The 14,471-nt window shown below is 37.3% G+C and overlaps 1 protein-coding gene across 11 annotated transcripts in view; it reads right to left on the bottom strand.

Moving 5' to 3' along the window:
• Positions 1-14,471, bottom strand: part of ryr2a (ryanodine receptor 2a (cardiac)) — a 330,466-nt gene that overhangs the window by 73,052 nt on the left and 242,943 nt on the right. For 7 of the 11 annotated variants that reach the window (XM_086195797.1, XM_086195796.1, XM_086195793.1 and 4 more), the window contains 2 exons: positions 6,644-6,717; positions 3,234-3,251 (listed from right to left, as the gene is read on the bottom strand). In XM_086195797.1, coding sequence (XP_086051923.1) covers positions 3,234-3,251; positions 6,644-6,717 — 92 coding nt within the window. The remainder of the gene's footprint in view (positions 1-3,233; positions 3,252-6,643; positions 6,718-14,471) is intronic. The other 4 variants (XM_086195802.1, XM_086195801.1, XM_086195800.1 and 1 more) reach the window with 1 other exon arrangement.

Here is a 14,471-nt window from a genome sequence, read left to right on the forward strand (position 1 = left end):
GATTTTATTGTATTTACTTTTACTTTCAGGCAGCAGTTTTAAATTGGATTCAACGTTGCCCGCTCTGGCCCTTGGAATACATTTGACCATGGTCACTGGTGTCACTAATTTCTCAGAATGGAACATCACAATTACCTTAGGCTTATTATATATATATAAAGCTGAGTGAGGAAGGCTGAGCCCTGGTGAGCATCAGAGACACTGTCCAGGCTGAAACAACCAAGAACCAGGACTTAATCAGGAAGACTGCCCCCAAAGATGAAATACATGGTGACTACACCAGCCCGCACAAATTTGACAATTCGGATGAAGAGGATGATGAACCATTATGGAGGGACAAGCCCCTTCATAGCATGTACTACTGACCGGTAAAAGAATCGGCTGATGTCAAGAATTCTACCAGTGGCTGGAGAAGGCTTGGCTGAAAGACACCCCAGAGGCACTACCCATGGCAGCACAAGAGCAAGCACTTCGTACAAGAAAGATAGAGGCCTACCACTGGGGACAGTACCCCAGCTGAAGGTTATGAAAAGATGCCTCTGAGACTTTTCAGCACATAGCAGCAAAATGTACACATAGTGCCATAACCAAGTGGCTTGTATAGGGTACAGAAATATTTGCACTGAATATGGACTGGAAGTTCAAAGGTCAAAATGAAAGACCGCTCATAAGGTGGTTGAGAATGTCTGAGCCAAGATCCTGTAGGACTTCCTGATCCCAAGTGACAGCAACATCAAGAAGGAGGAACACGAGAATAATGAAATATTGCTATTTTTTAAAACAGATGTTATAAACTGATTCAACCATTGTCCTTTTGATTGACAACTGTTCAACAGTCGTCAAATTATGTGAAACTGACACCACAACTAAGTGAATAAACCCATAATTTCTGCTTCTTAAGGAGGTTTTGTTTTTAAGTTACAAAGATATCACGATTTATTATCAAGGAACTGTGTTGCATGAAATGGATGATTAGAGAACTACATTGCATTGTGATACGATTGTTATTGTGGAGTTAATATCCCAATGGTATCATATAATGAGTGACTATCTAATTCCCACACCAAACAAGGATTTTGGCATAAAGAAACAAGGAGACTCATCACAAAAGTTTTTCTGGACTACATGCTCCAGATAAAAGAAAAGAAATTAATATGAGATATTAAGAAATAGAAAGCTACCACTGCAAGAACAAATGCACAAAAAAATTGGGCTAGCTTTTCCCCACTGCCGAGTGCTAAAGGACGAAACCAACAACCACATATATATATATATATATATATATATATATATATATATATATATATATATATATATATATATATATATATTTAAAATCTTTTTTCATCAGCAAACAATGATGATTCAATAAACGTAATTTTAAGATCCATTAATCTCTGGTTATGAAAAACTGAGAAAGTGGTGTAATTGCATATAAAATTTCCTCTGGCCTGTTTTTTCATACGAAAGTAATTAAAATAATGAAGTGAAAATCAAATTATAAATCAAAAACACAATATTAATAAGTTAGAATATAGTTATGATAGTTTTGATGGCCACATACACTGACTATAGGACAATGGCAAAGAACAGAGAGGAGGAAGGAGGGAGGCAGGAAGAAAGGAGGAGAAAAAACCTAAGTACATAATCTGCCACTTCGCGCAGAATGGCGAAAACAGGGACTTCAAACTTAAAAGTGCAAAACACTAAAAAAAGGACTAAAAGAAAATGATAAGATGAAAAAGATGCAGGGCTACATAGGGATTAAAGGATTTTTACTGTATTATTTATTGTATTATTTATTGTATTCCTATTTTTGACCTTGCTTTGCCATTTTTTGGATGATTACTCTCACCTATATCTACATAATATTCTAAGTTTGAAATGAATAGTCAAATCTTGAAATCAATCGAAATATCACTTTCTTTTTACAAAAACATAAATCCTAATTTATTTACTTATTTTTACATCTAGAACTACTTTCTGTTTAAAAAAAAGTCTAACACATTGTAATATTGGTTTAAGGGTTTGGTCAAGATATACCTTCATTGTTAAAAGACACAACCCAAAAACATCAGAATGTACATCCTGTATATACATTGTATATTGTGATAAATAATCATATAGTCAAACATTTGCAATCTGTGTTTGTCTGGAGTTTATGCTGAGAGAAAAAATCCAATGCTCTTTGTCAGAGTAGATACCTGCTGCTGTTGGTAAGTAGTTTGAAGACAGCTGTGTGAGTTAACCAAAACGGCCAAGCTCTGGGAAGAAAAAAGTAAGCCGCAAGACACATTTCACATTCTATGGAGCTGAGGGTTACTGCAATTAGGTACCAATTCTCTTAGTGTTTTAGATAATCACGGCGTTAGAATTCTCCTTAATTACAATTGAACAAAATACAAGATTAGTTTATTTTAATTTCAACATTTGTATCATTGGCACTGAAGACTATGTCATTACTAAAAAATTTAAGTCTTAATTTATTTAGGTTAAAAGCTTAATAGCTTATATTAAAACAATACTAAGCTGCAACTTTAATGAAGACTACCAGTGATTAAGATGAAGTAAAAATTTAATAGGATATCAATTTTTTTATCATTATTATTGTTGTTACTGCAGCCCCTAAGAGAAAGTATAATAGTGGCTAGGAATACAGTGAGGATTGCATACTTCACAACAGATAATTACAAGCACATTAAGCAGCTCACTGACACAAAACAATCAAGTTTAGTTTGACATGTGGCAAAGTGGATGTGGGTGTAGGATGAAGGTGGCATAGGGAATGCAGGATCTAGAATGTGCCAGATACTGTACCAATCCTGAGAGGGAGGTATTCATGAGTTTAGATTTCAATGTCAGACTGCAGCTTAACAGCTACACTAAAATATATTTCTGCCTTGACATGTGAAATTTGATCATTTTATTGTTAATATTTCATTCTATTCCAAATTTAACCAACATCCATTTGTTAATGGGAAAAAGAATGATGGTCATTTGGAATGAAATCAAAATAAGAGAAGTGTAAAACCAACCTGACGGTTAGTTAAAAACTGGCCTTCCAGAAATAGACAAGATTTTGAAGGGGAAAACAGAAGTAGCAAGCATAGATTAGGCAGCAAGCCATCAAAGTTTATGCTCAGGACCTCGACAGAACTGACACAAAAAGGACAAAACTGTAGTGAAAGAGAGAGAACCACCAACACATTAGAAATGGCAGAAGGCATAATTACCACGCTCATGAGTGATGACTGAGGAAGGGAAGAAGGTGCAGTAAACCAAAATGAGAAAAGGAAAGGAAAACAGGGACGGGGGATCGGGGGGGGGGAGAAAGTAAGAAACAAAGAAAGATTACATATTGGGAAAAAAGATGCAATTTTTTTAATTTTGTTGTTTGGTCGAGACGGCCTGGTGTACAAATTTGTACACAAATACTTCTTATTAGTTATTCTGAAAAATGAATTTAAACGATCATACAAACATTTTTCACATTTTCAATGATTGAGGATTTTTTTTCAAAAAGCAGCATTTAAGAATTATTTCGCATCTACAAAATATTGAGGTGATTTTGCTGGACTTTACATTGTGTCAGACCACAGGGAATAAAGTTTATTAGAAGCAACAGAAAAATAAGATATTATACTTTTATGGAATTTAAATATACATTTTTAATTTATCAATTAAATGTAAAAAATAATCATAATCATACATGACGGATTGGGTTCCCCTATGAAAAAGTAGAAATTCCTAAAATTCACAAATCATTCACACTGCCTGGCATGAATTTGTGTTTTCATCTTAACATTGAATGAACATCATGACAGGTATTATTTAGGTAAATCAAATGGTTATAAGCTAATATTCTCAATTTTACATGCGTGCATGTGTAAATAATATGCAAAAGAATCACGTTTGTATATTGTTTCAATATTTAACACATCCCAGACAGGCACATCGTTTACAACAGAATATGTTAAAACAGCACATCCCAGTTTCAGAAAGCTGGATAAACCTGGTTAAAACACGAAGCTCACCTTACTTCTACTTCTACTGATCATTCACTGAAATTCTCACAAGTCCATAATCAGCTGAAATCTAGTCTAATTTGTCAATAAAACAAATGACATATGATCCATACACTACAATAAAAGACTTGAGATGAATTTGATGTGATTCAGTTGGTTTGGATATGAGTGGCTGATTTGTTAAGTGATCGAAAAAGCAAGCACATGGATACTGCAAAGACATCAACACCAGGTACAGAGATAGTGGAGTGATCATCTGCATGTATCTGGATGTAAATAACCCAGCTCCTTATGTTTCATGTACTTCCATATGATGGTGATTGAAGTGATCCCTGTCATTGATTGTAATACAAAATTAAAACAAATGAATACTTCAGAGAATAAAATGCATACCTTATAGTCATCAGTGGTTCTATTATCACTTGTGTTATTTTGGTTTGACTTGAAGAACACAAGATCAAAATTTCAGTTTGAAAGTGGCAGTAATGCAAACACAAACAAATGGAGTGACTGATCTGACATATTGTTCGTAACATCCACAAAAGGTTAAGGTGATTAGTTAATTTTTTTTCTCCATTTACATAATCATGTATTAGTAGATTATGACAAAAAAAGGAATGCGTCTCGGCCAAGAAAATTATTTTCTGAGTTATCAAGGAATTTTTTGAAATATCTTCACCATTGTGGACTTTCACAAGAGATATTACATGGACTCGTCTGGGCATTTCTATTTATTATGTAATATATGGTGAAACTGGAGAATAACATTGATTCTGGACAATGACTTTGACTAATACATCAAAAAGTTATAGAGGAAAATCTTACTTTTGTAACTATTGTAGCATGCTAGCAAGTAATTTTTATTTACCTTTTTATTCAACAACTGCCTCATAAGCACTTTATGCTTACACAATTATTAAAACACATTATTGAAAACTGGAAAACATTTGCTTTAAAACAAGATACAACCTCACAACAGTTAACAAGTTGTCAGCCAGAACATATCTGATGTGCGATAGACAATGACGACAAATTAGGTCTAACGGGTAAATCATGAGCAAAGAGATACTGATATTAGTTAGAATGATCCCTCTAGATAATTCTGTGAGTGATATGTAATACAACATAACCACTTTTCTCTAAATTAATTCAACTCTCCACTGAAGTGATGGAATGACTGGGACAAAGCAAAACATGGATAACCAGGAAAAACTTGCATCCAGTACAATTTTATATAGATTTATACATGATGGGTGTACTAGCTGACCTGCAAATTTGCAAAGTGCTTACAGTTTTTAGTTGACAGTTTTTCTGGAAATGATTCTGACTTGTTGAAAATTTACTTTTTAGAACATTACCTATGATTTGCTCCTTGCAAACAGCTAATAGAAAAATGTATTTCAAGTCAGACTAATAACTTTCAGGTGTAGCTAATGTAAATTGGGTTACTACTACTACTATGCGCTGACAGGCACACATGCACACACGCACACACACAGCGCAATAAACTCCAATATAACAATGTTATAAAATAGATTGTTTACTCTAGATGAGCACAGGATTTGAAAAGCGATATTAAAGTCACCGTTTACTATATCTCTTGACATTGGGAGAATTGAGGTGATAGCAGTAATAGTTGTTGAATACAAGCAAGAGGACAAAAGTTGTATCTAAGCTGAATTTTTTAAAAATCTTATTCAGTATAAAATAAGAAATTTGCATCAGAAATGCTCAAATTGTATTTTAGCCCTTCTAGCTAAGTCATTTCAGTTGTGATGTCCATTCCTGATTTGTTGGGTTAAAAGAGCTTTAATTGTCTGTAAATTTGACACTATTCACAGGAATCAACTCAAAGAAAGGGTTGACATGGTTAAGCTGAATGGGGTAGCACACCCAATGACATCATAAAGACCATAATAATTTAAGAGGAAACATATTAAATCTCCTCTCTAAGGCTATGTCCACTTCTGGTGATACACTTTAAGAACATTTTTAGTTGTCAGTCTTTGTCCAAGTTGTATTCATTTATTTATCTCTGGTTAAATGCTTCAAAAAAATCTTATCATGAAATGATAATTCAGTTTACATTTATGTCCTATACAATGTGATATTATAGTTTATAATACCTGTCATATCAATTCATAATTTACCATTGGCTAACAGAAAACTCACACTTACAAGAAATTGAGATCAAATGGATTAATTTCAAATATCCTCCTGTACACTAACAATGCTGGTGAGGGAGGTGTCACTCTGTGCACCACTTCTGTAAAATTTAGAACTTAATTGAACTTGCTGAACTAAACCCTCCGTTGCTTCTCTTGAAAGCATGACACTGTTGCTGGTTTCAGCTTTTAATCATCATTATAAATGTGTCTATCCTAAGGCTGATTAAGTGTCACAAAAATTTTATCTGCACCCAGGGGAAGAAAAAGTTTTTATATCAACAGGCTTTATGACTTCAGGAGACACCCAAATTAAGCTTGGGCTTCTCTAAAAAAAATAGGGGTTTAATCATTTACAGGTCAGACGTCTAAGCAGCCACAAAAAAATGAAACACTCACTCCTACTTCTATGATCATTAGAAATATTCATAGTTAAAATTTAATTACACTTACCTGATCCCTCCTCTGTCACCATTCCCAGTCCCTCTGCTTTGTTCTGCCTTTCAAATGCATTCAGGTCCAGAACACTAAAACAAATAGTTAATTTATTAAAACTTTTAGTGGTTTGTTTCTTTTCAATCAATACTCCAACAGTCACATACCATTAACCAACCAAATTAAAGAATTTGCACAAAATGGCCTGTTTATTCTGATTTGGACATAACATGGAGTTTATGCAATTTGTAATTGATATATACAGTGGTCCCTCGTTAATCGTCGAGTTATGTTCTAAATATAACCCGCAATAGGCGAAATCCGCTAAGTAGTCAGCCTCATTTTTATGATTATTATAGATGTTTTAGGGCTGTAAAACCTCTCACTACACATTTAATACACTTTTCTCAGACACTCTCAAAGTTCAAACCTTCGTAGAAAATATCAGAAAACTCCACATCAGTATCATAAAAACCAGCTGCCACGTAACTTCTACCTTACTTTAGCATGTCCAGAAGTCCAAATTTTTCTGTGATGTTAGCATCTTTTGGGTGCTACCTGCCTGTGATGGTGCACAACTTTTCGTCGACATTTTGGGGTTTGTTGGGCAGAAAACTTGCAAACATACAGTACAGCATTTCAGAGTCACACTGCTAGCGATTGAAGATTAATGTAAATTTGGCAAGCTGAACGCATTCTGTACTGTAAAGGAGACATGACAAGGAGGAGCTTGATTGACAATGGTGTACAGCCAACCACAACGCGCTGTAAAAAAAAAAGAAAAGAAAAAAAGCATGAACAATTGCAGAAAATCTGCGAAACTGCGAGGCTACAAAAGGTGAACTGCGTTATAGTGAGGGACCACTGTACAGGTATATTTTAAATATGTGTAATGTCACAGAAAACAGGCATTTAACTCCATCTTTGCCAAAAGGCCAAAAGAGTTTGACATTACTTCTTTTTCCTGACATTTCAGTCAGCATCTGTTTTAAATAGTTTTTGGGCTTTTTTTTTCCAGCTCAAAGCACAGCTCACTCAGCATACCTAAAAAAAACAACAAGTAGTTATTGCAGATTTTACTCTCAAGAACAGTTGGAGTTGGAGAGTATTAGTTTATTGCAGGCTAGCCTCCCGATGAACTGGAACAAAGTCTTTGGGGGGGGGGGGGTGGAGCACTGGTGACTGGTACCCAGCCATCATTAACACCAAAAATCTCACCCTCCATTTCACCCGGGTCGCTTGGCGAGTCAGTCGACGCGGGTCGAAATGCCTTTCAGATTGCCCAAAAACCCACATTGACCTGTGTTTTTGGTGCAGTGTGAAAGGGGCTAAACACAAAAACACCCTCCTTAAAGGAGACACTTTCACCTAAAAATCATGGTGAGGAGGCCAGCTTTTCAAATGCTTCCCAGCACTTGACACAGATCAGAGGCTGGAACCTGACACCAAAGAGACACCAAAGTTGCTTTTATGGTGATGGTTCCCAGCAGGCTCCAGACAGTTCCTTACAATGGTACCAAAACTCTTATTTTTTCATCACCACAGACACCTCAGAGTCACATATCTGAAGATATTGTACACTATGGACCCAATGGAATTTCAAACCACAGTCATAGCATGTAATTTGACTGATTTAGAGTGTTGAATGGAACACTACTGTCTCCAAGCTGTAGAGGTGGGAAATGTCCCCTATCAGTTGAATCATGATAAGATGCATGCCACAAATGAGTTTCACTTAAAGCCACAATCATCACTACTAAAAGGCCACCACACTACACATGTATACATGACTATATGTATCCAGGCGCGCACACACATACACACACATACAAACACAAACACACACACATATTACTTACAGTAAATTACAAGGTCAATAACCACAATTAGCGTCCTTGTAATTTACTGTAAGTAGTATGTCTGCTACACCATTCAGAGACAAAATGTAGGTGCTTTGAACCGGAGCAGGGGTAAGATTTATGCTTTCATTCTGCTGTACAATGAAATGGGTACGTTAATAGATGGCAATCTTAACTGTTCATTTTGTTGTCACAGACTGACCTTGCCTCATAATGAGGCAGAGACCTCTTATTTGGTTGGAGCGCTGTCCGTATGTCTTAGATACTTTAGCAAGCACATCCTGCAACAGCGACGATGAAATCTTCCTTTTAACAGGCAGGAATGTCGTGCAGATCTAGGCTCTGTCACGATCCCTGTCTTGTGTGTCCTGTTTTTACTTTGTAGTCATGTCCTGTCTTCCTGACTTCACTCCTGTGATTACCTCATGTGTCTCACCTGGGTGATTACACCACTTGTGCCTCGTTTCCCTGATGTATTTTTACCTCTGTGTTTCTCCTGTTCGGTGTCGGGTCATTATTTCACTATTGAACTGTTGGGTTGTGTCTATGTTGCTTGTACAAATTGTTTGTACCAGTCTCCGGTCTCCAGTCTCCAGTCGCCAAGTTCCATTCCCCAGCCTCAAGCCGCCAGCCTCAAGTCTCCAGTCACCAGCCTTAAGTCTCCAGCCGCCAGTCCCAAGCTGCCAGTGTCCCCATCTCAAGCCTCCAGTGTCCCTGTCTCAAGCCTCCAGTTTCATCAATAAACCTCTTTTGTGCACCCCCCTCTACATCTGCAATTGGGTCTACTTCCCCTCACCACGCGTCCCATGACAGGCTCAATGGGGATGGTCTTCTGCTTTGACCGGTTGGGAGGAAAGAGAGCAGGAGAGCAGGGCAGAGACAAAGGCAGATTATGGAGGAAGACAGAAGGGAAGAGCAGGGCAGAGACAGAGGACAGAGAGGGAGGTGGAGCTCTGGAAACACGTGACTGTCAACTTAATGGCGGTTTGCTGGGAAGGATTGTCCGACCTCCATCCTTGCGAAGCAAGAATCTATCCGACCTCTGTAAAGAGCTGCAGTCAAGATTGGGGCGAACCAAAAATACAACACAATGCAGATGACTTAGTTGAGACACAGTGGAGACATTCGAGGCTGCAAGCAAACTGTTTACAGTGCTGTAGAATTTTAGGCTTCATGTGCATGAGGTTGTGTGGGTTTCTATGTAAATAGTTGTTTTTAAATAGCTGTATATAGTTTCGTATTTGTAAATAGTTGTGTGCGTTTGTGATAATGAACCCTCTACTTTGCACGAACTTGTTCTTGTTCATTGTTCTTTTCCTCAATTAACTCCTTTGTGGTAATATTAGTGTAGTTCAGTTAAGGTTGAGGGACATAGTTTTCTAGTCTAAATTGCGTAGAACAAAGGTATAAAATGCATTTCAATTTTGTGTTTAGGGCACATTCAGGACACAAATTTGTGTTACAGTTGAGGTATTTTCAGGACTGCTTACCCTTCACCAAAATTATTTCTTAAAGATAAAAAAACTTCATTAGTTATCATGAGGTCTAACATGGATATGTCAGAGTAATCCATCAGTGTGATTAGCTCCTGTCCATGAAAGTTCCCTGGCTAGTTTGTTTTGTAAATTTTCATAGTCAGGTAAGAAGTAGTTATTGATAAGATCAGTTTGATTTTGGAAGTTTGTTTGTTAATTTCTAGTCATAGTGTGGTCATGTTGTGATTCATTTTTTGTTATAGTTTTCTCAGCCCTCCTCTGTTGAGTGAGCGAGCTTTGTTTTTTTTTGTTTAGTAATAGAGTAGCCAGCGAGGCATAGCTAGAGTTTTATTTCAGCCAGAGAGAGAGTGGTCAGCTGCGCTTTACGTTTGTAGAGTAGATTTTTGTTGGATCCACTTTGTAAATACCCCCCCCCCCCCACACACACACACACACACACCCCTTCATGAATTTGCTTTTTCCCCTTTTAGATCCATAGCCATTAGCCCGGTAGTCAGAGAGTGTGTGTGTGTGAGTGCTCGTGAGCGTGAGAGGCTTCAGGCAATTTACATAGCCTGCTCCTCTGACTTTGGTGAACCACCAATAAAGCTTATAATAAATAATAAATAACGTCCTGACAGTAAAAAGATACCATAATGCTTTTAAGACACATTTGCCAATGACTTCCAACAGTTTAAAAATCTTTGACCCACTTAAAATCAGAAAAAGTAATTTCCTTACTCATTGAGGCATCATTCACTGTCAGGCAGCTGAAAAATGCAACTCATGAGTTTTTCCATCTAATCATACCATTTACCATACATGGGATTTATTTGAAAAGGAGTTGTGTTTCTGCCTTTTGAATTAATATAAAATGGGCTCCTGCAGAGAATCTGAGCAGAAAAATTCACAAGAATTATGTGTTCTATTTTTAATCCCATAGCCATTGCAAAATCATGAATTCTATCAGGTATATACAGTAAGGTATCCATTTTGAAGCCAGTAAAAGAAAGTCAAAGGTTCAGTTTGTATTGATATTAATACTCCAGGGAGGTGACTGTGTGTTTATGATGGATTGAGTGTGCTTGGATGTATGTGTCGAAGGGGGAACAAGGAGTCAAAATACATACAATGTATGGTGAAAAAGGCCCAGTGAAAATTCCTATATAACTTTAATGGCTAATTACATGAGCACTGCATCATTAAATCATGCATTCTTTAGAACAACGCTTTCCGCTTAATGCTCAAGCATTGAAATCATGATTTGCTGCAAGGATGATAAACCAACCAAAGATTTGGTTTAGTATATTCCTTTGTTAATGCGAAGGGACACTCAGGGTTAACTGAACTGCATCACAAATGGATCATCTCTTGTAATAACAAATTCAATACAGTACAAAAACCCTTCCATTTTGCAAAATTTTTTACAATGACATCTTAAATTTATAGAGTTAAGAAAAGATGATGATGCTGAGAGAGAATCTGACTATAATTTCATGAAGCAATGTGTGTCTGCCCCATGAATCTAAGATGTTCTGTACTCAACTCTTTAAACTATATCTTTTTTGCAGGAACAATTTTAACTTCATTACTGAGGTTGAACTTGAAATTAAAGCTGTCAGTAACAAATGTGAAACAAAACTGTCACTGAGAATTTCTGCAGACACTCCATCTTGTTGATCACATTAGTCAAAGTTATTATTGACATATCTATGACTAACAGATATCTTAGTCTACAGATCAAGGGTATCATCACAAACAGCAGCAGGTGTTCTCAGGGGTATAGGCTTGTTAAGTTTTCTGATGACATTGTCCACTAATCTTTACTTCAAGGCTCTGATTATGATCATGGTCCTGCATTTGTTGAAAAGTGCAATGATAATCAGACACAACAATGAACACAAACTTATTTTCATACATGGAGAAGATGCTCAGATTGTGGTGTTATATAAATACCTTAGAATTGTATTTGACTGTAAAAGGTTTAACCTTTTCTGTTGTTAGTTAAATGGTTCAACCATCAAGAACAAAAATTGCTTGTATAGTGTTTTCTTTTTTTTTCAAAGAATACTGGTGTCAGACAAAGAGACTTGTGGTCCCTCTTGGAAAATCAGGCAGTAACAAACATAACGAACTTTATCATTATTGTGTGAATTCTCATTGAAGCCCTCAGGCCACCATTATCATGCACCTCATTAGATTTTTAATGATGGTATAACTCATGAAAAAAATAACTATTATCTAAAATCTATTTTATTTGATTGCTATTCATTATATCTTATCTAACTTATCTGCTGGTATTTACCAACATCTGAGTGATTTTACTGATTTGTGCTTGATACATAAAATTTGGATGCTGCTTGGGTGCTTGTGAATGGCTAAACTGCAAATGAATTGCCCTTTTTGGGATGAATAAAATTCTCTGAATCATTATCTCATCACTAAGTTTCAACAACACATTATGTTACTGCAACAGCCCAATGTTCACAGTCCATCTTAGAGTTTAGAATGTTGAAAGTTAAATTCTGAAAGCTTATTAGAAGGGTACGAAGTAAAAAAATACACAGATCTCTGTGTATACAGTCAGAACTCAGACAACAGTCAGAGTTTTGTCAGAGAGGTTTTGTGATGTCACACAATCCATCAGCACTACTCATAATTTGATATTTGATATGAATGACACATAGGGACATCATTTCGGGTAAATGCTGTATAAACACACACTCATCTAGTCCGGCCAACCCCCAAAAATAATAACAATTGTATAACATTTTTATACCATAACAAACTTTAAGAGATACTTCCCAAACCAAGGAGAGTCATTAAACAGAAGACATGTAAGAAGGAAAAGGTTGACTTCTACATCAGGGACCAAAAGGGTGAACAGGGTGGCAGGGTGGTGCAGTGGTTAGCACTGTCGCCTAACAGCAAGAAGGTTTTGGGTTTGAGTCCCAGCTCGGGCATGGGATCTTTCTGTGTGGAGTTTGCATGTTCTCCCTGTGTCTGCGTGGGTTCTCTCCGGGTACTCTGGCTTCCTCCCACAGTCCAAATACATGCAATTGGGGACTAGGCTAATTGGATACTCTAAATTGACCGTAGGTATGACTGTGAGTGTGAATGGTTGTCTGTCTATATTTTTGCCCTGCGATGGACGGGCGACCTGTCCAGGGTGAACCCCACCTCTTACCCTAAAGCCACTGGGATAGGCTCCAGCCCCCCCCCCCCCCCCCGCGACCCTTAACAGGATAAGCGGAAGAAAATGGATGGATTGATGGATGGAAAGGGTGAACAAGTAGCCATGGATGTGAGACTGTTCCTCAAAGGAACTGTCCACTTTGATTACACAATTTATGCAATTCACAGTATGAAGGAAATGTTGTCAACGTTATTCCCAAAGTTACCACTAAAATCAAGCATGACAGTCAACAGGGTTGTGTCAGTGCCTGCATGTTTTTCACTAATAAGCATCTACAATTTGGTGTAAAGGACCCAAAGTCTAAGGTATATTCAATAATTTTATGACATTGCTACAAACCACAGAAACAAGGGACAGAGTGCAACTAACATAATTTTTTTCAGTCCTTACACCTCAGTAAGGAGACTCAAGAAAGGGAAGTGATGGCCACTATACTTTGAATTTATTCAATGAAATCAGGATGCTAAGTTGTTCTTTTGCTTCAAAGAAGTCTTGGTAGAGAGCCTGCTGCCCAATTAGATGAAGTGGAATTCTGTGCCGATGTTATGTATACTTAGAAAAACCAAACAGCCGGTATTGTGACACTGCCCAAGGGCACGGTGTCCTTTCATACACTCTGAGCAGTAACCCTTGGGTGTTGTGGAGGAGGAGCCTCCACCAAAAATGTTGCCAATAGCATCACTCCACAGGGATTTGCTGCCATACTGAAGGACATATCACTGAAGTAACTGCAGAGAATGCCATGGAAGAGGAAGTAAAATTGATGGAAAAAATAATTTGTCTGTTGAGCATTGTGGACCCCCTCCACAGAGAATACCAAAAGCTTTCTGAAGTCATGGAAGAAGATGCAACTAAGGGACAGCATTATCCCTTTGGAATAATGGGAATGGTAAACAAAGCAGACTGCCTGCAAAAGGAGACTAAAGAAAGTTCCCGGTCAACTCGGTATCTCAGAGTGGAGGCCTGTAATGTAGTCCTCCAGTGTAGAGTTGTCCTCCAGTGAATTGCGTCAAAACAAGATTAGCTTAATGAGAATAAAGAGGGTTCCAGCAAAAAGCTTTTACTCCGTGTAAATGAACGCAGGATGTCATTGGAGAGGAGATGGAGTTATTTATGGTCCTCAACCAATGCATATAAAAATATAATATCTGCAGTGTACACAGTGTCAGATAGAGGCCCAACCCATTGGTGACTTCATGTCCTGACCATTCAGTGAGCAAATTCAAGATCATCAGTATGGATGATGCCACTGCTACTTGCCCGGTCACTGTAAGATGGTTCAGTAGTCCTAAGAATAAAAAGGGCTTCAATTAGCC

This window comes from Aulostomus chinensis, chromosome 23, assembly GCF_037954235.1.
Source record: "Aulostomus chinensis isolate RoL2024-O1b breed Wild chromosome 23, RoL_Achi_v1.0, whole genome shotgun sequence".
Classification (NCBI taxonomy): domain Eukaryota; kingdom Metazoa; phylum Chordata; class Actinopteri; order Syngnathiformes; family Aulostomidae; genus Aulostomus; species Aulostomus chinensis.